This window comes from Talaromyces stipitatus, genomic scaffold (assembly GCF_000003125.1).
Source record: "Talaromyces stipitatus ATCC 10500 scf_1105507295555 genomic scaffold, whole genome shotgun sequence".
NCBI lineage: Eukaryota > Fungi > Ascomycota > Eurotiomycetes > Eurotiales > Trichocomaceae > Talaromyces > Talaromyces stipitatus.
In genome coordinates, this window is record NW_002990116.1 from 2,715,382 (window position 1) to 2,740,649 (window position 25,268).

General features: G+C 46.6%; 9 protein-coding genes and 1 non-coding gene across 11 annotated transcripts, besides 1 other annotated feature; 5 read left to right on the forward strand and 5 right to left on the reverse strand.

The window, feature by feature from the left end:
• Positions 1-845: 845 nt before the first annotated feature.
• Positions 846-2,824, forward strand: TSTA_121070 (flocculation suppression protein; the record flags this gene model as incomplete). Its single annotated transcript, XM_002482310.1, has 5 exons — positions 846-1,129; positions 1,185-1,283; positions 1,334-1,401; positions 1,452-1,865; positions 1,919-2,824. 5 exons carry the CDS (start codon positions 846-848, stop codon positions 2,755-2,757), a joined length of 1,704 nt encoding a protein of 567 aa, XP_002482355.1. The 3' UTR covers positions 2,758-2,824.
• A 345-nt stretch (positions 2,825-3,169) lies between these two features.
• On the reverse strand, positions 3,170-3,911 carry TSTA_121080 (uncharacterized protein; the record flags this gene model as incomplete). The annotated part of the gene is made up of 2 exons (XM_002482311.1): positions 3,170-3,662; positions 3,721-3,911. 2 exons carry the CDS (start codon positions 3,909-3,911, stop codon positions 3,170-3,172), a joined length of 684 nt encoding a protein of 227 aa, XP_002482356.1.
• An 84-nt stretch (positions 3,912-3,995) lies between these two features.
• On the reverse strand, positions 3,996-5,479 carry TSTA_121090 (uncharacterized protein). Its single transcript, XM_002482312.1, has 2 exons — positions 4,985-5,479; positions 3,996-4,934 (listed from the first exon to the last, which is right to left on the reverse strand). Exons 1-2 carry the CDS (start codon positions 5,333-5,335, stop codon positions 4,119-4,121), a joined length of 1,167 nt encoding a protein of 388 aa, XP_002482357.1. The 5' UTR covers positions 5,336-5,479; the 3' UTR covers positions 3,996-4,118.
• A 2,657-nt stretch (positions 5,480-8,136) lies between these two features.
• TSTA_121100 (ubiquinone biosynthesis protein, putative) lies at positions 8,137-11,251 on the forward strand. Its single transcript, XM_002482313.1, has 3 exons — positions 8,137-8,841; positions 8,900-10,242; positions 10,295-11,251. Exons 1-3 carry the CDS (start codon positions 8,263-8,265, stop codon positions 10,470-10,472), a joined length of 2,100 nt encoding a protein of 699 aa, XP_002482358.1. The 5' UTR covers positions 8,137-8,262; the 3' UTR covers positions 10,473-11,251.
• TSTA_121110 (cytochrome c heme lyase, putative) lies at positions 10,296-12,242 on the reverse strand. Of its 2 annotated transcripts, XM_002482314.1 has the most exons (3): positions 12,019-12,242; positions 11,303-11,967; positions 10,296-11,250 (listed from the first exon to the last, which is right to left on the reverse strand). In XM_002482314.1, the coding sequence occupies exons 1-3, from the start codon at positions 12,100-12,102 to the stop codon at positions 11,004-11,006; spliced, it is 996 nt and encodes a 331-aa protein (XP_002482359.1). In that variant the 5' UTR covers positions 12,103-12,242; the 3' UTR covers positions 10,296-11,003. The 2 variants fall into 2 exon arrangements, with proteins under 2 accessions (XP_002482359.1, XP_002482360.1); XM_002482315.1 differs by lacking the exon at positions 12,019-12,242 and having other exon boundaries at positions 11,303-12,016.
• Positions 12,243-12,508: 266 nt separating this feature from the next.
• TSTA_121120 (ubiquitin-conjugating enzyme Ubc6, putative) lies at positions 12,509-13,582 on the reverse strand. The gene is made up of 3 exons (XM_002482316.1): positions 13,483-13,582; positions 13,339-13,418; positions 12,509-13,276 (listed from the first exon to the last, which is right to left on the reverse strand). Exons 1-3 carry the CDS (start codon positions 13,507-13,509, stop codon positions 12,544-12,546), a joined length of 840 nt encoding a protein of 279 aa, XP_002482361.1. The 5' UTR covers positions 13,510-13,582; the 3' UTR covers positions 12,509-12,543.
• Positions 13,583-13,866: 284 nt separating this feature from the next.
• On the forward strand, positions 13,867-13,960 carry TSTA_121130. The gene has a single exon. It is a non-coding gene; the product is annotated as a tRNA-Phe (tRNA).
• A 770-nt stretch (positions 13,961-14,730) lies between these two features.
• Positions 14,731-15,009: a mobile genetic element.
• Positions 15,010-16,758: 1,749 nt separating this feature from the next.
• TSTA_121140 (mitochondrial outer membrane protein (Sam50), putative) lies at positions 16,759-18,521 on the forward strand (the record flags this gene model as incomplete). Its single annotated transcript, XM_002482317.1, has 4 exons — positions 16,759-16,791; positions 16,856-16,972; positions 17,023-17,209; positions 17,260-18,521. 4 exons carry the CDS (start codon positions 16,759-16,761, stop codon positions 18,465-18,467), a joined length of 1,545 nt encoding a protein of 514 aa, XP_002482362.1. The 3' UTR covers positions 18,468-18,521.
• A 112-nt stretch (positions 18,522-18,633) lies between these two features.
• Positions 18,634-21,284, forward strand: TSTA_121150 (Golgi membrane protein, putative). Its single transcript, XM_002482318.1, has 2 exons — positions 18,634-19,117; positions 19,178-21,284. The coding sequence occupies exons 1-2, from the start codon at positions 18,779-18,781 to the stop codon at positions 19,808-19,810; spliced, it is 972 nt and encodes a 323-aa protein (XP_002482363.1). The 5' UTR covers positions 18,634-18,778; the 3' UTR covers positions 19,811-21,284.
• Positions 19,942-25,201, reverse strand: TSTA_121160 (ubiquitin fusion degradation protein (Ufd1), putative; the record flags this gene model as incomplete). The annotated part of the gene is made up of 6 exons (XM_002482319.1): positions 24,902-25,201; positions 23,715-24,770; positions 22,906-23,684; positions 22,762-22,854; positions 20,439-22,182; positions 19,942-20,372 (listed from the first exon to the last, which is right to left on the reverse strand). Exons 2-6 carry the CDS (start codon positions 24,439-24,441, stop codon positions 19,942-19,944), a joined length of 3,774 nt encoding a protein of 1,257 aa, XP_002482364.1. The 5' UTR covers positions 24,442-24,770; positions 24,902-25,201.
• Positions 25,202-25,268: the final 67 nt, after the last annotated feature.

Sequence of the window (25,268 nt, forward strand, 5' to 3'; positions counted from 1 at the left end):
CGGCTTGATAAGCACCTTTCTGGAAGGTGACAATTCCTCGGTATCAATGCGCATACATACATTATCATGACTATCGTCGTTTCTCATGCGTTATAGATGATTGTAAAACTACATATGAATCTGGCGGAATTGCTCTGTATCGCCGGTATAGACTCAAGATCGGATATTGGTTAGCTATCGCGACCAAGATTTGCCACGGTCGGCCAGTGAAGGTGGAGAAGATCGTAAGGAGGAAAGGATAGAAAGAAGTCAGAAATAATAAATCAAGCTGATCCTGTGCATAAAAGAATCTAGAATGCAGTAAATACTAGGTGTTGTCGTAGCATTCTGCAGCAGGGAAAGCTTCCACGAGGGACCCCCAGCGCCGATTTGCTCCCCCGCAACTCCCTTTTTTCTCTCCTTCGTCTGTTTTCTGTTTTCTCTCTCTCTTTCCAACACCTGTCCAATAACACCAACTCGGTCTACGATATCTTGTTCTGCCAGTATATCGACTCCTCACTACGACGATTATTTTTCCGAATTGCATCGTTTGCGGCCCTCCGACCCGTCCATTGCTATTGTGTCATCATGTTTAGGCCCATGGAGCTCATTCGGCCGTGAGTCTTTGCGACGTACCTTGACACGATCTGAGCACCGCGACTGCGTACGCCATCGGATCAGCATACGGAGTATCCTAGAAAGAAGAGAAGAATATAGGACAGATCAAGAGAGGATAAACACGCATTGGATGATAAAGGAGAAGTATATCGATAACCTACATCTTGTCGGCCAAGTCCGCAAGACGTGCCGCCCAAAGAATCTGCCGACGACGGTTGCGCGAAACAATCAGTTATAGTCGAATCGCCATGAGCAGAGTCGCCGATCTCCCTTCAAGAGGCCACTTCTCTGCTGCTGGCGATAGACAGCGAAATATACCCGTGCTCAACTCATCTGTGCCGGCGGCAGCTGACGCTAATCGCGGTGATCAGATGGAGGTGACAACGGCCGCGCCGGATGGCGATAATGCAAACGGCTCTTCAGACAACATGGGCCATATGAATGCTTCAGGCAGTGGTCAATCGCTAGGGGCCGCTGCTGCCGCGCAACAACCAAAAGTTGTCCAGACGGCGTTTATACACAAGTTATACAAGTAAGATGGCGCTTGGCATGTTCTACTCGTAATGCTAATATCGGAATGATTTCAGTATGCTCGAGGATCAGAGTATTCAACATCTTATTTCCTGGTCCAGTTCCAACGAAAGCTTCGTCATGTCTCCAACCTCCGAATTCTCCAAAGTTTTGGCGTAAGCGATCTTGTCCTGTGATAGTGAGTGGCCTTCTAACTCTCTACCAGACAATACTTCAAACACACCAACATTTCGTCTTTTGTACGGCAATTGAACATGTACGGGTTTCACAAAGGTAGCGTTTCTTCTCTCGGATAGCAAGAAAACAACGCTGATGGTCAGTAGTAAGCGACGTCTTTCATACAAGCTCCCCTGATTCAGCACTCTGGGAATTCAAACATGGAAATGGAAACTTCAAAAGAGGCGACTTAATTGGTCTTCGTGAAATTAAACGACGGGCTTCTCGACATACTTTGATACATCGAGATTCTTTTTCCAATAATAAACCAGGCGTGTCGCAACCGGGGACTCCAGCCGAGCCAATACCGGAGTCTGGGGATATGCGGTTGCTATCTTTGGAGAGCACTCTTTACGAGATGCACAGTCGAATGCAGCGATGGGAAGAGACCAATTATATGTTGAGCTCGCGGTGTCAAGCGCTGGCGGAGTGTCTCGTCAGATGTCATCAATGGACAAATTCAATCTCACAGGTCCTCGTCGCTATGAACCAAGACCGGGACAGTGCTTTATATCGTGATGGTATTAATTTTCGGTGCAATGATTGGAAATGCATATTACTAACCAGTTGACAGTATGCGATATGCAACAAGAAATTGAACGACATCTAGATAGCACGCGTGCTTTGGAGACACCTCACGAGACTCTGTTGGCTAGCCGGCAACAACCATTCTTTGGAAATGTAGCAGAAGCAGGGCCGCCGCTTTCTCCACGTCAAATGCCTCAAGACGACAGCCGCCGTCCTTCATTTGCGGATACCTCGAAGCCCATGAGAACCCATGTTTCACAGCATCTAGCTGTCTCTCCTCGTCGGTATGGATCAACTGGTGCAGGTCATTTTTCGCCAGGTTATAGTCGTCCACCGCTTCCTCCCCAACAACAGCAGCAACCCCCAATACCTCCACCTATATCTACGGCCACGTCGCCCTCGGATTCGGCAATGCTTGCACGTCGACATACGTCAGCAGATATCCGTCAGCATGGATGGCCACCGAGTGGGATACAGACCGCAGGAAACTCGTCAGGACCATGGCCATCCTCTCCGCATCGACTCCCGACATCCAGCGAGCAACAGGTCCGCGACGTCCTGGCGCAGTATGAAATCACAGGGTCAAGACGACGAATCCAGTTATCGCGACAAGCAACACCGCCTTTAGGACCGCCAGATCAACCGGGACCACCAACATTATCTGCGTCTGCATCATCACAGCATCTCACCGTGGATCCGGCGTGGTCAGCTGGAAGTAGCAATGGAGGTCCGCGGTATCCGCGATATGACAATTCACTCCCAGCAACACGTCGGTCCAGCATGGCGAGTAATGTACATTCCTTACTTAATCCAACTGATACCAGCGAACGACCTGAAGAAGATGATCAAATACTTGAAGATCGTAAACGGAAACGACTTCAGTAATTTTCTTCTCCCCCCCCCCTTTGCTTACTTTCTTCGCGAGTTTATACATTAATACCACGACATATATCCTGATCTCTTCTCATCTATATACCAATACTTTTATCATTTATACCCGAGAACGAGGATGGGTGAGTCTTTCACTGAAGGCGAATGGAGAGTTTTTGTTTTTCCTAATGTGTACGATACAACACACATATGTCTGTTCTTGTCCTACACTGATCTAGTTCTCTTCACAGAAGGAGAACTCTATCTTCACATATCTTTTTATCTTTTCATTCGATCCTTGATTTCCACTTGCATTCAAATTGACGGAGTCATTTCTTCATATGTCTGTTTATGCCGACTAATATTTGTGCATGTACTGGCCCTTTTTTCCAAGTACGTACAGTATACAAAATGCATAATGCTGGGTCTAGTCATTCCGCTTTTTCTTCTTCTTTCTCCGGTCTTGTAATATTTCATCCAGGTAACTGACTTTGGCAGTCTTTTTGCGTTTGTTAGATGCTGGTATGGTAGGTATAGTTGGTATTTGCGTTTCCGTGTCGTTTATATTCGTCTCGTCGATGTCGGGTGTATTATCAGTCACAATCCCATTAACCTCGGACTCAGTTCTCAAGGTCTGTTTAGGTTGTTTCTTCTTCCCTAACGATGTCCGACCTTCTTCCTCGTCGTCATCGTCATCCTCTACAACTTCTTCCTTCCCGTTCTTATCTTCACTCTCTCCAGTTTTCCCGCGGGACAAGGCGGCCTGTTGTTTCTGTTTCTGCTGCTGTTGCATAATCTTCTTCGCGTTCCGGCCTAATAACCTCTGTCGCAGTTTATCGTCTAATTTATTGGTGGTGGTGTTGCCAGTATTCAGACTGTTGAATGCATCCTTTACTGGTATGGGCGCGCCGAGACCGAGTCTGTACAATAACCATCGTCAGCTTCAATTGTATTCAGAGGTATTATAGAGAGACAAACCGTTCAGGAACAGCGACAAATATCTCATCGTCATCTTTCTCGTCGTCTTTATTTCCTCCCAACTCGTTGGATTGTTCGGATGTTGTCCGCGGCGGAAGCCATGATGCGACGAGTCGTTGGCTGCGCGCTAATGCGATATTGGCGCGGTTGAAGATTATGTCTGCTTCATTTGGGGGTTTTGTCGTTGACATTTTATATCTCTGATTTATTTAAGATGGATGTTGAGATGAATAATGCGGAGAGAATTGATTTTATTTTTGGTTTTAAGCTTTGGACCCATAGATTACTTCTTCGGGTTAGTGTACAGATATTTATTCAAGCCTCCATTCTCCGAACGACATCGAACAAGCTAAAAACATGATATCAGGTCGTAAATCATAATCCTAACACAGGATCGACTAATCAGCAAAACAGGCGTGATCCTCAGCATATTTCCGATATCTATTGAGTATATTCGTCACATCCAACCCTTCCTTTCCAGCTGCGTCGTCATAGTGCGACACCACGCCTTTACCGTCTATCAATACATCCCTTTGCTGTGACAGAGTCGATGAGTTTATGTTCGAAGCATTGCTATTTCCCGGTAGAACAACGAATGCCCCCGATATCTCGCCCGGCGGATTCTTCCATAATGGGAACTTATAACTCTGTAGTTCGTCGCGTTCGAGGTGATGCAGGAAGGAATTGTGTTGCTGCGCTTGAGAGAGCCAGGTATATTGCTCCGTTGCACTAGCGGAGTTTGAAACTAGGTATATGGAGGAGGAAGAGGAGGGAGCAGGGCGCTGCTGGCAGAACCACGACTCCAGCATATTCCTCCAGTACGACAAGAAAGGAATCCAGTTCCGTCCGGATGTCTTTGAGTCCTGACTCAGTGATTTTATATCCAGTAACTGTGGTAATACCACGCCCGCTCTTCGATGGAACTCCGCGACGGCGGGTTGGTGGATGACGTTTGCGGAGACAATACCCGTTTCTGGGTGTTGGAGTTTTGTGTTTATGATGGTGGGGATCACATTATCCTCGATGTAGACGACGTCGCCGTCGATTTTGATGTATATGTCTTTTGTATCCGCTGCAGGGAAGAAATACGGCCGGATGGAGTAGGATTCTGATTTGTTGACTGTCTCGTACAGCCATTCGAGATGTTCTCGGTCAGTTGTTTCGGGGATGAAGACGACTTCATCCAATAGACCGCCGTATTCGACGAGGTTTCTCTATACGACGTTAACTCTTTGTCTCTCTTTTCAAGGGCAACTGATCATACCCTCAAATAGCAGTTCAATATCGAACTCCTCTCCCAATTCCTATACTCCACCACAGCAGCAATATTCACCCCCCTGGGCTTCTCATCCAACGCAATACTACTCTTCGTGTTAATCCATTGATTCTGCAAATGATTATATTTGTGATTGAAGTGCGGATTCGTAATCAACGCTAATAAAGTCGCATCCGAGTAAAAGCAGAGTAGTATGATTCCGAATAGCGAGTAGAATGTAATGGTGCCGCCGAGAAGGGCTATTAGGAATATTTTTGACCTGCGATGTTGGCTATGTTTTGCGTAAATGGGCTCGATGTTCTCCTCCAGATTATGCAGCTTTTCGTCTGTGTAGGCCATTTTTTTTCCCTTTCTATGATGAATGTAATGCCAAGATCTTATCTTCGGAATGTACGGATAGCTTCATGCAGGCATTTCCGTCGATGAGCACAGTACACTGGGAAATCTCATGAACATAAACAAAGGTCGCACATCGAAAGTCCCGGAAATATAAATTTATAAAATCTATATGAATGTCCGAACAACAGGACTATATAAATCAGTCGGAATATGCGGACAGAAATCATTTTGCTCGCGTGATCGACACGGGTTCAGTCCAAGACTTTTAAAAATCTTTAGTAATCATGAGTTAATTGCTGCTCTGGGTCTAGTTTCTGCTTTTTCAGGCCCTGAAAGCAAGCTGCCACCAAGCTTTACTTCATCTTTGACTTCCGGAAGTCCCGGCCGCGGCACTGCATTGCCGGATGCGGATTGCATTTTTCGCTCTGGCTGGCTACTAGTTTTCTTGGCCTATATCATATCAGGACTATTCATGTTGCTAGCATCAGCAATGTTTTTGGATTTTTCAATGTTGAATTGAAACTTTTAGAAGCCACTATCAAGGATTGGAGTCCTCTCAGACTTATCAACTGCTTCCGGGCTGTATGGTTCATTTGTGTCATTCAATATTTCAACAAGTCGACTGTGAGCATGTCTGCGCAAGTAGAATTTGGCGGTGTCTCCAGAAATTAAACTTGCCAGTGCTCCCGTTGATCTCGTAGAATTTCAGCCACCACTGAAACAGCAAGGATTCCGTACGTGGGATGAGACCAACGGTATCCCACCCGGATCACCGGCATAGCTCTTCAACTCCTCCTCGCCCTCCTCTCGAATTCCAGGCTCGTTCTGCCTTCCATCGACTTGCACAAGTCATGAGGAGCTGGCACCATATTTTGCGGTCGGAAGCTCTTCAGGAACCTACTCGTGGTTGGTCCATCCACGTGTATCATTGTCCTATGATATCGCCCAGCAAATGGATATAATTCTGTACCAACGGAAAGTACTGGTGGAGAATCATGCTCGAGATCCATAGTCCACATTGTTTTCGTCTTGATTCTGAAAGATCCTGGTGCACTCATCTTCCGACTGGGTAGTCTTGCGCAATGTGGAAATAGGGCAACCGCTATCACGTGTAGGCTCATAAGTGAGGTAACCTTTCAACCTTCATAAATTCTGGAATCGTCTCTACTAGCGTTACCATACTTCTCTCGTCAGGAACCAAGTACGATAGCATCATCGAATCCGAATCGATATTATTACAATGACATACACCAACCAAGCTACTGGCATATAAGTCAATAATGCCATGACTCTGCCACCGTTGCCTCAGAAGCATGGCAGAGAAAATGTCGAATGAAGCTAGATGTAAGGTGTGTGATCTGGGTATTGATTATTATCTTCCTTGCCCATGGCGCAAAAAGATATTTTCGCAAAGCAGGAAATGGGCAAAGTACGAGCAGAACCCGGGACTTTTATTTCTCAAGGCAACACAGCTTGAGAAACATTACTTTCAAGAGAAATGCGGTTATTGGCAGACCTTGTACCGTCTGAGTAGGTGATAACCCTTCTCTCAATGTGACATGCTGCGAGATAGAATCATCTCTAGACGATGTTGGAAGCTAATTTTTGTGATTACCCCTTAATAGTTCTATATGATGATGAAAAGAAGAAACATTGTCTTTCCAGCGTTGGACAACCCACTTTCCCCGACATCTTCCCAGACGATTGCAAGTATGCAATGCCGAGAGAATCTGACCGGGCTTTTATAGGCAAACCTGCAAAGAACGATATGCGGTTCAGCAATGCCTATCCTGAGCGATACATGGCCTGGTGAATTGACTACTGGTATGGATGGCTAGATTGGCATGAACTGCCCCTTGCGGTGCACATGAGCTGTTGGAAAGTAGCGCAACTGGTATTAGGCCACACAATCGAGGATAACTTGGAACTCCTTGCTGCAGTGGCATTGTAAAATGCCAGAAACATCACTGAGCGTTATAAACGACATCGGCCCATTTTTAGTGAATGGGGAGGTAGGAACCCCTTTTTTTACCAAGAAGCATGAAGAACTCTTAGGGGTGACTAATATACTGAATCAATTGACAGTAAAGGCCGTCGATCGGATCCAGCTCAGTGATTCGTACAGGATACACATGCTAAAAGACATTATTGCTCGAAGTAAAAAGATCAAAAGACCTGGTTTTCCTTGGCCCGAGAGTAGCCCTGGTAGGCTATTAGATCTACCTCCTGGCCTGTTATACCGCCGAATCCTGGATCTGTTGACTTGCGAAGAATTACCACGACTGGAGATTGCAATGAAAATAGCCATACCCGATTGCTATCGGCGCGAAACGGCTTTCTACCTGGTTGAGATGGATGAGATCTCAGCCCGAGAGAGAAACATTAATTGGCAGTATCTGAGCACAACACCCAGGTAGTATTGTTTAATTTTCTATTGATAACAAGAGGTGCTTGATCAAGCATTTCGTGTCAAAGGTCATGAGCCCCAAAATGCAAGAATCAGTATGACTAAAAATATCACAATCTTTCAAGGTTAAGTCAATAATCATCTGCGATGGTTGAAATCTCCCAGAAATCAATATTCATTGAGTAGAACAGTCTGAGGCCCTGCCATAACATAGACACTGCTCTTCCATCTGTGTATATGGGCCTTTGGAAATGAAGCGATTTCGAATGAGTGACAGGGAGTCTCCGTATGTATAGTAAAATACCGATACGATACATACATGTAGAAACGTAATTTATCACCACAGAATGACGTACACAAACATCTGCCGCTGTTTCCCGTTCCCCCAAAAACTGGCTGCCGACTGACACATACAAGATACAATCCCGCTGTCCATCAACATCAATTCCTCCAACGTCGCTGTCGCCATGCTACACTCTTATTGCATGGCCTGCAGTCGTCGTTCTCCCTTTGCCAAACTATGAAAGCGCCCGTTGTGTTGTGCCGTCTGTGTCTCCGGCGCGGAGCACACCAGACCTTCGGCGCAACTCCGTCATTACGAACGTCGCTGCGGACCTTTTCTAGCGATACTGTCTCTCGATCGAAGACGCAGTTTTGGCATCGCCAATTATTACAGAGATGGAACAAAATAGGGAGAAGCGGAGCCCCAATTGTCGGCTCGGTCCTGTTCGCAGCCGCATTGGGTCCCGGTGCGTTTATGGAGTTGGCGGAGAAGAATGGTGAACATGAGACGGGGGAGATGCAGATGTTGGAAGCGTCGCGCCAGGAGATACGAAAGACGGTGTCAAAGGATGCACGCGGTTTCACTCGACTCAAGCAAGAACTATGCGTTTTCCTTTATTGTTACGTGTACGAACCTATTGCGACGGGCTTCAGATTTCTCCATTTGACTATCATATTCCTGCCTGTGTTAGTCTCGGCGCCTATAATATGGGTTGGCAAGAGAAATCCAGACCGCGACAACCAGCGATGGGGAACTTTGTGGTGGTTTAATTTTCTAGTAAAGTCAATGGAAAGGGCTGGTCCAGCTTTTATCAAGGTATGGCTTTCGTACCGTACATAATTTTTTGCCTCTAACTTGGGTCGTCTGTATCCAGCTAGGTCAGTGGGCTGCGTCTCGAACAGATATTTTCCCCCCCGAACTTTGCTCTCGACTGTCCTCTCTCCACTCACATGCGCCGGCGCACTCTTTACATGCCACAAAGAAGATATTATGCAAAGCATTTCACGGTCTCCCTTTTGAGGAGATATTTGAAGAATTCCAGGAGGAACCTTTAGGAGTGGGAGCTATCGCTCAGGTATACAAGGCGAAACTGAAGCCGGATATTGCAGCGCAATACCAAGAGGAACTGCAAGGCATGCCAAGAGACCTAGCAGCCAGAGTACGAAAGAATGTTGACGTTCTGGTCAAGAGCTCACCTCAAAGAGTCCCTTCGTCTTATGTTGCTATCAAGGTACTACATCCGAAAGTTGACGTCATTGTCAGGAGAGACTTGGACATTATGAGACTATTCGCAAATATAATTAACGTAATCCCGACTATGGAGTGGCTATCGTTACCAGGTGAAGTCGACCAGTTTGGAGAGATGATGAAGTTGCAGCTCGATTTGCGAATTGAGGCTACCAACCTGGTGATATTCAGAGAACATTTCAAGTCACGCACAACAGCCTGGTTTCCTTATCCATTCACAGAATATTCTACGAGAGAAGTACTTGTAGAAGAATTCGCACAAGGCATACCATTGTCTGTTTTCCTCAAAAAGGGCGGTGGTGTCTACCAGGAGGAAATTGCAGATGAGGGTCTTGACGCTTTTCTTCGCATGTTACTCCTCGACAACTTCGTCCATGCAGACCTCCATCCCGGAAATATCATGGTTCGCTTCTATAAGCCTAGTCAACTCGACATTTCTCTGAAAGCGCCGAAACGTGCTCAGGAAGTTACCTCGACTGCTGAATTAGATGTCAATGAGCAGGTACTGAGACGTCTACGACCTCACACAAAGGATCCCAAAGCTTGGAAGGCGGCCCTTGCAGAGCTAGATGCAGAGGGTTACCGACCTCAATTGCTCTTTATCGATACGGGTCTTGTCACCCAACTCAATGACAAAAACCGACGCAATTTTCTGGACTTGTTCCGCGCTGTTGCCGACTTTGATGGTTATAAAGCAGGTCATTTAATGGTTGATCGTTGTCGTCAGCCAGAGGCAGTCCTGGACCCGGAAATTTTTTCATTGAAAATGCAACATCTAGTGTTAGGCGTGAAATCAAGGACGTTTGCCTTGGGTAATATCAAGATTGGTGATGTTTTGAGCCAAGTGCTTCAAATGGTGCGAGAGCACCACGTGCGTCTGGAGGGCGACTTTGTCAATGTCGTTATATCCATATTACTGCTGGAAGGAATCGGAAGAAGTCTTGATCCTGACTTGGATCTATTCAAGAGGTATGTACACCCTTATGTTCCCTAGTCAGAAGAGAAAGCTAACGTGTATCAGCGCCCTTCCAATCTTACGCCAACTCGGTTCAGGCACAACATTACTACAAGACGTGTGTCACGGTGACACATCCATGCTCCGAGTATGGTTTGGTCTTGAAGCACGCACATTCCTCCAGGCCAGTCTGGAAAGTGTCGAAAACTGCGTCAAATATGATTTGTTGGCGCCGAATATCTGAGCTTGACGATCCTTAATATCGGCACACGTGCACATTGGGTGCTTTCCTGCACATAATAAACTATACAACATTATATATAATGTATGCTCGAACATCATACAGGCAATCAATCAATCATTGGATTGGCGTTATACAGGTCTTTGATTCTATGTACATAGCAATATGCAATTACGAGCGTACTCACTCCTTTCATACTTTTTACCATTACCTAGATATCTATAGCTTACAAATATCCTAGAAACGAAGAGTTCGGTATATGTATACACATACTCAACATTAGTTAATCTACTGTACACAGACATGAAAATAAATAAGAGATGTGAGGTCCCAACAATGGCAAAACGTACAGACAAATAATATACAAGGGCAAAGAAGAGGAAATCCGTAACCGAATAATCATATCAAAAATCGAACAGAAGGACGCCGAGCCCGAGTATGCATTAAGTAGTTCAATTGAAGAAAGGGAACTCGAGACGAGCGAGTTTTGAGTAACCATCGAATAAGGTCGGTATAAGAGCGAATACTGGGCGATCATTTATTCTCTCGTGCTTGACCACCACTAGCCCTATACCAAACGTCACCGCCCCAACGCATCAAACGCTCCACGGCAGCTGTTGGAGTATCGACGGCTGGACGGATATCGAGGAAGAAAACAGGTTCACCGGTTGGTTCTGGAGGTCCAGAATAGTAGTCGATGACGTAGCGGACTTCTTTTGTTGTTCCGGAGGGTGTGCGTCGAGATACATACCAGTCGTGTCTGTCAAAGGGTGGTTCGGTTCTTTACATTTAGTTAGAATTGACTTTCACCATAGAAATATTGAAGTACTCACCCAAATTTAGCAGGGTACAGCCATCCCAACGTCTGCATAATCCTAGCCTTGGGACTCAAATCCTGCGGTCTTCCCTGAAACCGCACCAAACACGGCTCCAACTCCTCCCCATCCTCAATTTTCTTCTCACACAACAACCTCTCCTTTGCCAACTCAATCGCCAAATTCTCATTCCCCTTTCGACACTTTTCCCATCCACTCTTCAACCCCTTCGCGAAAATCTGTTCCCATTCCACAATCTCCGCCCAAGCACCTTCGTTCAAGAAATTGTGGACTGCGACCATGGATTCAACCGCATCTTGCGGGGTGTCGGTATACCCCTTGCGAAGCATGGCGTTATACATTTGTTGCGGGGAGGGATATTCCCATTTCTCGCCGGCATTGTCGGCGCGTGGGATTGAGGAGATTTCGCGCTCGACTGGTAGATCGACTGTTTGAGTTGGGGCGCGTTCTTGAGAGATAAAACTGAACATATAATTGAGAGGGTTTATTTTTGATTTGCCGCTTGTATTTGCTGAAGCTTGTTCTTGGGGTTGTTGACGAGTGGTTTCCGATGAGGGAGTGTAGAATGGTGAATTGGGCGATCTTTTAACTGGACATGCGCTTGGTAGAGGTGTTTCGACCCCAGAAGATGAAGAGCCTGCTACGTGCATGGGACATCCAGGCTATTCACATCATTAGTATAAGGTTAGAAAATTGTCGCCTTCCAAACTCACTGGTGGTGTCGCCGAGATAGTGGTAGCAGTATTATTAACAGGCACAGCGGCCGGCCGCTCGGTATCTGCCCAAAACCAACCCATTGTCGTCGATATAAAATAATTAAGATGAAAACTATACAATGGCTGCAGAAGTATAATGATGTACAGGCGAGTGAAGAGAAGAATCGGATGCAAAGCGCTTCAAGAAAGTCGTTGTCAACTTTTTTTCGCCTTGCGGAGCGCAAAGGATTTCTTCCCGGTAAGCCGGCGCGATGACGCTCGGCGGTGGATCTTGCTGGAAGTGCCTAAGGGCTAAGGCTGCAACATAAGTTGTGCAGTATCGTGGTCTACATAGTAGACGAGGAATTACACTGAAAAGTACAAGGTCATGGATAGCCAAATAAAATAATAATTATTAGTCGAATGCCTGAATAGCTGTTAATACACAAATGTAAAGTCTATGAAATATAGAATAATCGACCAGCATAAAAGCTAATGTCAAACACGGCAAACACTCAATCCTCTATCAGCTTCATTGAATGATTAAGGACTCTGTATGTCCTGGTATAGCCTCGATATGAGCGCATATCCAAAAATCACAGCCAGTCCAACCCAGAATTTGTGTCGTCGAACCCAGCCCTGGCCTGCCTCTCTCGCAACGTGCCCACCTTCCATCACAGCGCCGAGACGCGGTCCACTTCCAACAGGTCGTCGACGGAAGGCTGAGGTTTCGGGCGAGCAGTTATTCGACGTCACCGCATTAGGGTCTGGGATGATATGTCCTGTCGCAGCATCGATACGGTTATCTTTTATCCACTTCCAGTTCTCCTGATCTAACTCTGGCCATTCGGTCCGGAACTTCAACCCGCCGTCACCAGCCTTGATGTTATTGATCCCCTTACTGGAGGCTGTAACGCCTGCAGGGAGGTTTGTTTGTGATCCTCCCCCAGTCGAGTTCCACCATCGTGAACGTGCGGCAAATAATCTGCGTTCGCTGTCCGAGGCACTAACACTACCGGTCGTCATTTCTTCACTAGTCATAAAACTCAACAGTCCGATAAGGATGGTCGACACCTCCCATGCGGGATTGAACGACTTGGGGTGGAAATCGCTGATGCTGAGACATAATCTCGTAGATGGTTGGAATCTGCCGCTGGGTGTATGCATTCGGATAGCTGGTGGTGCAAATGGATACTCGGGAGGGAATATCAATGTACCCCAGTATTGTCCGTTCTCATACGGAGTTTTCGGCGGACCGGTGAGGACATAATGCCATCTGGAGTCCAAAGTCAGTGGAAGTCAGTGGAATCGTCGTTCTGCCAAGAGCGGGAGACTAACTCTAGTATGTTGGTTTCTGAGGGATGTGCTACAATATATGGAGGAGGATTCTTTTGGATATTCTGATATTCCCTCGTAAGCTAGGAAAGGTCGCCAAAGGTCAGCTTAGAATCAATGATGAAAGGGTGCTCTCTGGACACATACTCGTTTGTGTGCTGCTTTTGTAGCCATGGTAACTGTGAGATGTGACTTCTGGGCGAGCTGATATCGACGAGTAAAGGAGGAATACCAAAAGCCGTAGTCTGAAGGTGTAGAATGGAGTGCGTATGGCGATGGTTGACTGAGGGAGATGATACGGCGGATAGCGTGTTTAACCAATCATTGTTTACATACGGTCCCGCAATCTAGTACATCGCCGCTGCCTTGAGAGCGATATCCATTATTATTAATAGTACTATATAGTCAAACAGAAGAAATATAAATTCCCTGGCCTTTGTACAAACATCGAGTGAGTAACCAGACTGAACAGTAAGTACGTAGCGTGGGTATTAGAATATATACCATTAAATATACCATAGAATCAATCATGGGGCGGTGGTGTAGTTGGGAGTCACATTCGACTGAAGTCTACTTTGGTTTCACATATATCGAAAGGTCACCCGTTCGATCCGGGTTCGTCCCATTTCCTTTTTCTTTTTATTTTCCCTTGGTTTTTTGTCTCGTCTCCATTTCTTTTTGTCTGTCAGATCCCGAAATGTCCCATACGTAGTAGTAGTTCTTGGGCAAAGTCATAAGTCGCCTCATAAACGTTCCTAACCCCCAAATATCTGTTGGCAAATATTTACATCGTTTTGATCTCTCTTAAATCTATTAATTACTAACTGCTATGCCATTCAGCAAGTTTATAAATACTAGATTGGATAAGAAAGGATCCATGATATTGTCGGAAACTTCGGTCAAACTACCGTCGAGTATATCTCGGATAGCTTATAACACGCTGAAGTTATAAGGCTTCTAAGTACGAAAGGCTTCTTGAAAGCAAAGTCTTAACAAAAGGATGAATATCCGGTTCGATAGAAGAACGTATACTCAAGTTGTCAAAGCTAAGGGGTACTTAGCACGGTTAATTCAAGACGATAGAATAAAACTAAATACATGCTGTAATGAGCGTCCTTATATATTCCATCATCAACATAGCCATCAGAGTCTCTGCTCTGCTTGCTCTGTTTATCTCATCATAGCCAACATAGCCATCGCTCTGTTGGCTCTGTTACCCTAACCCTAGTGGTTTCGGATAATCCTTGCTTCCGTGGTGCAGTAGTGTAACACTATCTAGTCAATCCATTGGCTGCGGATTCTTGATTCTTCTGACAGATATAATAAATAATAATACGCATTATTAGTTATGCCATATAAAGATTATAGAAGAGTATCTAGAATTCCTTGCCCATCCCAGTCCTTTGCGCATTCTGATGCTTCAAGCAGCCCTGCACTAGATTTCGTAAGATCCCATGGGACACGATAAGGAGAACCTGAAAAAACTTTTTCTGGCTTGTCACTCATTCCGGGTATCAAGAGAACTTCGATTGCAAACTGCGAGAGCCTTGGATATCTTCCATACCGGATAGACTGACTCCACCATTGAATGGCGGTGGTATCATTATCCAGCATAATTGGGTTCTCACCATTATAGTTATCAAACTAATCCTGATTCGACGGACGAGTTTGCTTCAAAATATGCATGTGACAAGCTTTACGGAAGACAGAGATTTACCTCTGGCTGGAGAGCATGCTTGCCTACACTTTCAGACTCGTACAGCACAGCTGAAAATGGAATTTTGTCGTGGAATCTCTCCCAGAGCTTCCGTACAATGTAGAGCTTCTTTTCTCCTTCGGTGGCGATACTCCCGTTCCCGTCTTTTAAAAAGGCTGTCCGACATTGTGGATTGAGAATACGGGCTGCTCATAGTACGGAAAGCGTCTAATCTCTGGACGTAGGTTGCGCACTTTTCCTGGGCACGTTGGAGTCGAGGAGCCATAGACTTGTGTACAACGTTGTTGTGGAGTTTTCCCATTGGTTCCATGATATCTCGAATGTTTTTGTCTCTTTCGTCAGGTTCCTCATTTTTCTTTTTCCTTTTGTCTTTCGACGTGGCTGGTAGTAGTATTGATTGTAAGGCTTCTTCCTCAGTCTCCTCTCCTTCCTATTCCTCATCTTCTTTATCGTATAACTCCATGAGCTTCTCACCCCCCTTTGAACTGAACAGAAAGGTCTGAACGATGAGGTTGATGACACGTCCTTGACAGCGAATTCTTTGATGCGTTGCGGTCCACGTAATCTCATGCTCGAGGCTGCCATTGGCCTATCATACGACAGAGAACGTCATTTGATCCGGCATGATCTCTAACGAGGGCTCCAATCTTCGTTTCAATTCCATACTCAATGAGAACCGGACGAAGCGCCTCCCACTGACCTGCTCCACCCTGACTATGTAATGGACGAAGGGCATTCAGAGGGTTCTGATATTATCCTGGATATCGACAAAGCCGGCACATATTCCGAGAAGAAGGGAATGGCTTGGAGAAGTCCGGATGTCAACAGCAAGATGGATGCTCGTCTTTGCAGATTGAAGTACTTTTCGCACAGTATCCTGGCCTTGGACGAAGTGTTCCGCAATCCACTCTGTTATTGTTGAACGATGATTGGGGATAAACGAGGGCTATTCTCGATTTAATGCCTTAACGAAAGTATGACATTTCAGCCATTCTACGCAGGAGCATGGAAGTCGTCGTATGATAATAAGATTCAAAAGTGTTCGTTTCACAGCATCTTGCTGTACCATCCGCCTTAGCACCTCGCCCTCAAGGCCCTGAACTTCTGCTTTTGTTAAAAGCTTTCCATACAGCTCCTGAACTGAATTCTCTCCGAGATTTCTCGCCGTCGTGCGAATACTATTCTCTTCCGGGCTCCAGTGAATCTCATGTTGTCTCCGTAGATGACGTTGCAGCCCCTGGGCTGACGCATGGTGTCTTTTTTGATCTTGAGGAGGGCAATATTTACAGAAATAATGTTCTTTTGGTTCGAATCTTTTCCTCTTTCGTTGCAGCACGGCAATGCTTGTGGATTGATTCTTGGGATTTGTGTAGAACGACTCGTTGAGATAGAGTCCACATCAGCTTCGGTGTCAACGGCGCCCAAAAGAGAAGAAGCTGTATTCACTTCAAAGAAATCATTGTCATGCAGAGTTTCACTATAATTAGCCATAATAGTTTTGTTTTTTCAACTTCTGTCCCCGTGGGGATTCTGAGGAATAATTGCCAAGCGCTGTCAGACACTGCTGTCGGTTCGACAGCCTGTCGGCCGCAAATCTGAACATCCCGGCTGTCAACACGCACGGACCATCACCAGTTCCGATTCCGTCAAGGTCTTCGTTCACCCTACACAAAAACACTTCCCAGTGCAAGCATTGCGCCGGAAAGATGGCTTCCTCGATTATCGGTGATGACGAGGATGTAAGTTCTATGTTTTGATGTACTGAATATACTGTCAAATGGGCGCAAAGCTTATTATCGCTAGATCTTCAATCGACTACAGCAACCCGCCGATCCGAAAGTATTGGAGGAGCAGCAGCAAGCTGTCAATGAGCGCATCAATGCCATCTACCAGAAAGCGCAAGCTCGGCTTGCAGAGATGGTAAGAATTGTTTGAAAGTGAAGAATAGAAGCGTCCTAATTCTGTCCCAGATTGATGAGAACTCGACGCTACCATGCACGATATCCCGCATACAGATACTCAACGCGAATCATACACGGAAAGGTTTCTTGGAACGCATCTTCAATCCGATACTCAGTGCCAATCAGACAAAGCCGTACACACTAGCAGAAGCTCTGCAACGTGTCTCGCAAGAAGCAAACAAACTCAGCGGTTTCGGTAGGACTCTTTTTCGTCTTCTACGGGCCGCGGCTAATATATCGTTCCAGACATCTTTCACGAACCAATTTCAGTTTTCCTGGACAAACCAACAGATCCCAATGCGTTACCTACAGATTTAGATGTGTACCTATCTGTCCGAGAGAAATCGCGGATCCTCCTGAAAACCGGAACTGACCTAGGCAACGCCGAAGGCTCTGCGTACGGAAACCTGCTGTGGCGCAATATCTTCGGCGGCGCTGAGTCTTTGAACTTGAATGCATCTTTGGGCACACGAACGAGATCTGCATACCAAGCTGCATTCGAGACCCCGATATTAAGCGACCCCAATTTTCGCCTAGAAGTCGGCGCCGTAGCTAGTGCAACGCAGAAACCCTGGGCCAGTCATGAAGAAGTCTTGAAGGGTGGATGGGCTAGACTACGATGGCAAAACCAATCAGGTCAACGACACGAACTTACATATAACGGATTCTGGCGTCAAGTTACTGCACTATCACCAGATGCTTCGTTAGTTGTTAGAGGCGATGCGGGCGACAGTGTCAAAAGCAGCATTTCATATACTTGGGTCCGTGATGGCAGAGATCATCCTCTTCTTCCGTCTAGTGGCACATATGCGAAAACTCTTAACGAGGTAGCTGGTATTGGACCACTTAAAGGAGACGTCGCATTCTGGAAGTCAGAAGTCGAAACTCAGGGTGCCATTCCCATCCCTCTTCCTTTCATCAAAGGTCCAAGCGGCGTCAGTTTCACGACAGGCCTTCGTGCCGGACTTCTCTATCCTCTTAATCTCAACTCAAGTGCGACACCACAACCATCGCGCATCAACGATCGCTTCTTGCTCGGCGGTCCCACAGATGTTCGTGGCTTCCGTCAAGCAGGGCTTGGACCGCGCGACGGCAGCGACGCAGTAGGAGGCGATATTTACGCTGCAGGAAGTGCGAATCTCTTTGTTCCTCTCCCTCGCGTCGGTAAAGATACGCCATTACGCCTGCAAGCATTTGTTAACGCCGGCCGTCTTCTCTCCCTTCGCACCTCCGAAAACGAACGGCCAAAGACCAACGATCAAGTGCAGAATGCGGTTTCGTCAGCCATAAGCGAACTCACCAACGGTCTCCCCAGTACTGCTGCTGGTATTGGATTGGTTTATGCGCATCCCGTTGCTCGATTTGAGCTGAATTTCTCTCTTCCCATCTACCAGCGCAAGGGAGAGGAGGGAAGAAAAGGACTTCAATTGGGCATAGGCATCAATTTCATGTAAACTTGTATTGTAGCATTAGATACATTGACCAGATTATTTAGAGCGTTCAAAATTTTATCCTTGACGTATTTGTTTCTATCAGCCTGCTGATGGTGGCAGCCAATCACGGGAGCTCCCACCGGCCAAGCTGTCTACTCCACAACTTCTTCTACAACTTTACAACCTTGAAACAACACGTTCACATCAATATCTCACGAAGTACTCAACAAACACATTCTGGACCTGATCCATACCGAAACCAAACCTATTCTCATTTTGGCTCCGGCTACCAAAGGCCTAAAAGAAGAAGACTGCGCACACATCTGGCCACGATGGCCCAATACTACGGCTCCCAATCCCCTCAAAACCTCCAATTCTACCCATCCTCCTACTCAGTCTCAGGCCACACCACACCATCCCAAGCCTCTTACGGTATCGGCTATAGCGGCCAACCATCCACCCAAGCATATTCCGGCTCATCAGCAGGTGGTGGTTATGGAGGAGCAGGCGGATTCGGTGCTGCTGGGGTCTCTAGCGGCGTATCTGGTAGAATGGGGGAACAGGGAGGGTTAAGGACAGGATGGTTAGCTGCGTTTGGTACGGAAGGGTATGATGGTGAGCCGCCGTTGTTGGAGGAGTTGGGTGTTAATTTTGATCATATTCGGACCAAGGTATTTCCCTCCCTATCAGTATAGAGTGATTGCGGATGAATACTGATGCTGATTATATAGACACTTACCGTCCTCAACCCCTTCGCACAAATAGACCAACACCTCATGGACGACAGCGACCTATACGGCGCAATCCTCTACATCGTTCTATACGGCACATTCCTCCTGTTCTCCGGCAAAGTGTTTTACGGCTACATCTACGGCGTCGCTGTATTCGGTACTTTGGCACTACATCTCATCCTGAGTCTAATGTCTCCTTCCCTGGATACAACCAGCGTCGTTAATGCGGCATCACCGATCCCCAATGCGGCGGATCCGAATAATTATGATCCTCATCAGAAGCCGCCTGGTCATATCGCTGGTGGGGTTGCGACAACGGGTCATTTTTCGGCTACGTTGACATTTCCGCGCTCCGCTAGTGTGTTGGGGTACTGTTTTTTGCCGCTTGTTTTGACCAGTTTGATCGGAGTGTTGATTCCTATGGATACTATGTTTGGGTATTTACTTACCTCTGCCGCCGTGGGGTGGTGCACTTATAGCAGTTCGGGCATGTTTTGTGCTGTGGGCAGAATGCGTGGTATGAGGTTCCTGGTGGCTTATCCCTTGGCATTGTTTTATATTGTGTTTGGCATTATGGGGATCTTTTCATCGAGGGGGAGTGGTACCTTGGCCGCTAAGACGGGGAGTTATTAATACGTACATGGCCTTCATTGACCAGAAACAGCTGAGATCTAAGCACGAAGGGTTCGTTATATGAGTTACTGGTAGTTGTATAGTAGACCGAATATACATGACTTATGATAGATTATGCTATGATATATGTATTATCGCTGTTCATCCTTCCTAGGCGCCCATGAACTCATCCACTCCCTCGCCTTCTCCAAATCCCCACTACTTGCCTCCAACGCAGCAAGACACCATCTCAAATCATACACTCCCTCTGCAGCAATCAATTCACCTATCACCCGGCGCTGTTGACTCATTTCATCCGCACAGAGATAGAATAACCTGTCTCCCTCCGCAGTCGAATCGGTCTGATTAGGTTGCGTGTTTATCGAAGCGATGAGAGGTTTAATGACTTGTAGAATTTCCTTGGAGGATGTTAGCAGCTCCGTGCTTGCGGAGGAGGAGTTTGGATGTCCTGTTTTGCAATATACGTTTCGACACCAGGATTTACCGCAACCTGTAAGCATTTGAGAGAGATATCTTCGCTCAATACGTCGTTTTAAGGCTTTTCCTTCTGGGTCGTGCGCATCTGTATACAACGGTGCAAAGCATATATTACACAGACCTAGGGGTGTAGTTCGACTTTTGAAGGTACGACCGCAATTCACATTTCGACATATCGATGGTGCAGGTCGTGAGAGACGCTCGAGGTCGTGATGGCGTAGATGGGTTTTCATGTCGCGGAGTCGAATGATTTTGTTGCAGAGATGACATTCTGTTGTACGGCCCCCGTCGATGATTTCGTGCGGTGTGAGACCAGAGAGTAAAACTTCGGGGTCGTTCATGTCCGGGTCTGAATCGCCCTGTTGGGGGACAACTAAGTGGCAGAACTGACACAGGATCAGCTTTCCGGGACACCTAGTTGTCCGATGGTGCGCGAGAGATGGTAGATTGTCTGCAGTATAGTCGCAATTGAAGCATGAATGCGATTTATGGAATATATAGTCATGTTTCTCTTTGCTCGGTTTATCGTTGCCGTAAGACTCGTCATGTTCACAATGCCAGTGATTTTGCCATTCGCTCGAGGATTTCTGAAAGACATTCTTGCACTTTGGACAGAGAATATTATTCCGTAGACAGAAATTCTCGTGTAAAAATAACGTACGTCGAGGAACCCATTGCTGACAGTTTTTACATTGAACTTCGTCGGGATTGTGCTCATTCACATCAATCATATTCTCGTCACCGTCAGCCTGGACAGTATCAACCACGCGAAGCATAAATTCGAACGGCGCCTCCGTATCATCTTCATCATGGAGCGAGAAAGCATGCACAGAGACATACAGCTTCTCCGCATCAGCCATTTCCGGCAGAGAAGAATCCAATTTCAAAACCTTAAACGACTTCGACGACATATCACCAAAGACATGCTCATCACTCCGAGGTTGCGCCCTTTGATATGCCGAGAATGGACTAACGAAAATATCCAAATCAGCTCCATCAACAGCCTCAAGTTCCAATTGTAGTCGTCGTCCTCCTTCCTTTATCGCCGTATCAGATAATTCATAATCCACGTAATCACCGCTCTTAACCCGTCCTTGGATTTGTTGACCTTTCTTAATCGGACCTCCCGGCGAGCTCCCCTTTTCAGAGCCTGGTTTCCGCGCCGCCTTTTGCGAAAGCTTTTGTAATGTTTCTCGCGCTTGTTCCTCATTTAACGGCTCGATATCCACTTCCAGATCGGTGTCGACTATACATATCCCACTTCCCCCTCCTTCTTCCGGTGCGACTTTGTCTATCAAGAATTCGAAGAATCGACCTCGTCCACTGGGGACAGTGAGCAGCTCGCCAACCGTCAACGTAGTGAAATTCTCGCGTAAATGTCGTTCTAATAAAGCCTTCCAATCTTCAGGGTCGTACCCTGCTTCAAGAGGTCGGAGTCGTACATATGTTCCCTTGGGAAGTTGCTGCGCGTGAACCGTGACCGTGACTTCCTCTTCTTTCTCATCTTTTTCTAGCTGTCCATCTAACTCCAAGGCATGCAGTAAGAATTTACTTAAACATACATGTCCCTCCTCAGCCGAAAACTCGCGAATACCCGCATATACCACTCGCCCATTACGCGGATTCACAAGGCGAAAGGTAAGCGGATGCGGTAATTGTGGTTGTTGTTGAGCGCCACCGGACGAAGCGTACGCGCGCGCTCTCGATTCAGCTGCAAAGGTATATGGATTGAACGGGTCGAATATGGATGTATGTTGTTGGTGAAAGTTTGTCTGTGGATTATCGACTTGTACGACCGGAGCTGCGGAGAGAAGTTGCTCGAGTGCTGAGGGGGGAAGGAGGATTTTGTCGCCTGGTAGTGATCGTGAGGTATGTGCCGGAGTGGATAGTATTAGCTGAGAGGACCATTTCAATATCATCGAATTGGAAGTTTGGTCTGCCATAACTGCGTTATGATATCAATATGTTCAGAAACTCGTCATTCAAATATTGTACATGTTTCAAATGGTTATAAGTTAAGAGGTTTGTTTTGTAGATGTTGCTGACGGTTGTTCTGGAAGCTACTTTGCGTTGCTAATCCTTATCTTATCTAATCGATATCCGCCCCGCGATCTTAATCAGCTCGACGGTGATTGGCTTCTACGATTCACTTTTACTAATGTACTGTATGGATGAAAATTGTTGAGATTATGTGAGTAGAGTGTAGTCTTTATCGTATCATAATAGTATAAATCATTAGAAGCCACCTTCAGGGTCTCGAGATACCGATCAAGTTTCCAGCACTATTTGCGTATCGTTTGTACTTGCTCTGCGTTATGGCTCGTTGTAATTAAAGAGTAGGGTTTATATCGGGACATTATTCGTAAGGTTTCCTCTCAATAGAGGTCACTGCCTAGTCGGCGAGAACTCGTGTTGCACCAGTCACACTATGAGCAGGTTAGACTAGAAATCCGGTACGTGGCGATGATACATACTTTTGTGGAGGAACATCCATCGTTGTGCTTGAGGCAGTACTCGCCATAGCAAGTACCGCAACTGCGTTGACGCTCAAGCTTGCAGCTTGCACACTATTATACAGTTAGTGAAATCCTACACAGTGTCTAGCTACTGAAACCTACTGTGGGCCCGCATTCCCAACAATCTCTGCTCACGCCTGGTCCCAGCCTCTCTGGTGAAAAATCTCTAGGTTCACCTGCGCCTGGTCGGCGTATGACAGTCTGATGAGGCGAGAGACGAGTCACTGCTTCCTCCGGCCTCGGTAAACAGTTGAAACAGAACCACTTGTGGCATTGATGGCACCACCTGCTCTGCAAACAATCTGCACAACGCGCAAACATAACAGCAGTCTCGTTCCTTGGCACAGGTCGTTTAGCATCGGTAATGTTGGATGCGTAGAGGGGTAGAGGGTTAAGTAGAGGGAAATGAGAATCAGGAGATTCGGCCCAGATTGCGGGACCTTCAGGAGACGTGCGACAACCATCGCAGCCACGGGGTCCCAAAGAGACTGTTGCAATGGCTGCAGGCAGAAGAGGGTCTCCTGGGCAGGGTAGCGTCTTGTTGGTCGATGCGTAAAGGTCGGCGTTGTGTCTCGGGCCCCGACATAGAACAGCATCAAAGGAGATGATACCCTCGCATTTCTTAAGCGTCTGAGCCCAGCCGGCTTCAATGTTGCGTTTCAGGACCTTGCCAAATGGTTTGTACCACTCATTGAGACTCTCACCTTGTTGCGACTCTGGATCAGTTGCCGAACGTGATGTTGACTGACCACTAACTCGCGTCTGCCACCATTCTCGCCGGGATGAGCCTCGACGTTGGTGTGACTTTTCATTTGATTCCTTCGGCGTGAAATAATATATACCTTTCACTTTCGGCGTCTTTGCCGGACGGGTTGGGCGCACTGCATATTCCAGTATCTGCATGAGCTTACGCTCATTGAGATGGGAGCATTCCCGAATCGAGAGAATATTCACATTAAATCGATCAGTCAGAATGATATCGGCGACCAGATCAGCCGGAACAGATAGACCGTCCAATATCAATGTTCGCACACTCCCTAAAAGTGACTGGCGCTCAAGACGGGAAAAGATCCCTCGTAACGGCCCAGCGTAGAACTCATCTTCCGTAACGGACTCATCCATCCTCTCGTTTCGCCATTGCTCGCCACCGGCATCGATGGCTTTTCTTTCCGGAATTTGAGCTACTCGACATGTGCTCAAATCGAGATGTCTGAACACATATGGAGTTTCCATGACGACGGAGCGTACTGCTTTATTCGTTGAAGCCAAAGACATCAATGCCGAGACTGGCAGCAGTGGAATCAGGTGATGCAAAACCACACTGTTGGCCAGGAGATCGAAAATATTAGTAGGAATGACCGGTAGCGGTGGGCAAATCTCTTCTTCAGGGGTAGGAACGATTTCTTGAACAGAGATGAGTCCTAACTCCTTTGCAGTGAGACGAGCAGCACTCCCAGCGAAGAAGTCATGGTCGTAACTGATCAGGTGGTTCTTGTGAGCAGCCAGCGCTCCTGTTGTGACATCGTCCAGGGACAATATCTGGAGCGGGCTGGGTTGGACTTCATGTAGAGCACTCCTGGCCCTTGCCAGCTCTATCTCTAAGAGATCAATAGTAGGTGTGTGCACGGCGGCAGACATGCTTAATTTCGTTCTGTGGACTGGTTGGATTTGTTCTTGTTATTCTGTCGTGAAGTGTCGGTGATAATCCCCATCCAAGTGTCTAGACTATCAATGTATATAAACTGATCGAGTGATGCGGAGTCAGAGGCAGAGTCAGAGGAAGAAGAAAGTGGGAGAGACAGATTCTTAAATTAGACCAATTCTTTGAAAATGCTCTTCTTTCTCGATCGTCCCTTGTTACTTGCACATCCCCCAATTGTGTCCCAAACTGGCAAGTAAGAAAAAAATTCCGGGCCTGGTTGACCCCTTGACTAGCAAAGTGGGTCGAAATGGAGACTCGGGAGCGCCTTTTGTTATCAGCAGCTAGATCAAACAATACAACGGCGAAGCTTGAAACAAGATCTGTATCAAGCATCGAGCAGCTGATTGAACCATTGTATATGATAATGGATATAAAATATTAATAATGGAGACGTACCGCGTGAACAGGTTGAATTTTTTGGTTCCTTCGATCTGTTCGAGCGGAAGGACCAAAAGAGTAAACCCGGAGGAACGGTGCCTTAGTCACCAGAAAAAAGGTGGTAAGCAACACGTGCGAGTGGAGTCTCCCAGCTCTGGGTTGTTTATTGGTTTGCTGGTTGTGAATCTGAAAGAAGAGGGAGAAGAGGGAGAGGGAGAAGAATGCAGAGATGAGGGAGGATTATATGTCTGACAGACTGACTGTCAACTGTCTCCAGGTAGGACAAGACCTTCAGGTGAAGCAAAAGAGACTAGTGTACCTGACAAGTCAGCCAATGGTTCGGGGTTTAGTATTCATAGAATAATAGATTCGCCTCATCAGTCCG

Excerpts from the sequence above, each read along its gene's own strand:
- TSTA_121090 (XM_002482312.1), bottom strand. The coding sequence starts at position 5,335 with ATGGCCTACACAGACGAAAAGCTGCATAATCTGGAGGAGAACATCGAG. Across the intron at positions 4,935-4,984 it reads TATTGAACTGCTATTTGAGG|AGAAACCTCGTCGAATACGG; the intron begins GTATGATCAGTT and ends AACGTCGTATAG.
- TSTA_121100 (XM_002482313.1), top strand. The coding sequence starts at position 8,263 with ATGAAAGCGCCCGTTGTGTTGTGCCGTCTGTGTCTCCGGCGCGGAGCA. Across the intron at positions 8,842-8,899 it reads CTGGTCCAGCTTTTATCAAG|CTAGGTCAGTGGGCTGCGTC; the intron begins GTATGGCTTTCG and ends GTCTGTATCCAG. Across the intron at positions 10,243-10,294 it reads GACTTGGATCTATTCAAGAG|CGCCCTTCCAATCTTACGCC; the intron begins GTATGTACACCC and ends AACGTGTATCAG.
- TSTA_121110 (XM_002482314.1), bottom strand. The coding sequence starts at position 12,102 with ATGGGTTGGTTTTGGGCAGATACCGAGCGGCCGGCCGCTGTGCCTGTT. Across the intron at positions 11,968-12,018 it reads CTATCTCGGCGACACCACCA|CCTGGATGTCCCATGCACGT; the intron begins GTGAGTTTGGAA and ends TGATGTGAATAG. Across the intron at positions 11,251-11,302 it reads CTGTACCCTGCTAAATTTGG|AACCGAACCACCCTTTGACA; the intron begins GTGAGTACTTCA and ends CTAAATGTAAAG.
- TSTA_121120 (XM_002482316.1), bottom strand. The coding sequence starts at position 13,509 with ATGGCTACAAAAGCAGCACACAAACGA. Across the intron at positions 13,419-13,482 it reads CAAAAGCAGCACACAAACGA|CTTACGAGGGAATATCAGAA; the intron begins GTATGTGTCCAG and ends GACCTTTCCTAG. Across the intron at positions 13,277-13,338 it reads TCAGAAACCAACATACTAGA|ATGGCATTATGTCCTCACCG; the intron begins GTTAGTCTCCCG and ends TTTGGACTCCAG.
- TSTA_121150 (XM_002482318.1), top strand. The coding sequence starts at position 18,779 with ATGGCCCAATACTACGGCTCCCAATCCCCTCAAAACCTCCAATTCTAC. Across the intron at positions 19,118-19,177 it reads TTGATCATATTCGGACCAAG|ACACTTACCGTCCTCAACCC; the intron begins GTATTTCCCTCC and ends CTGATTATATAG.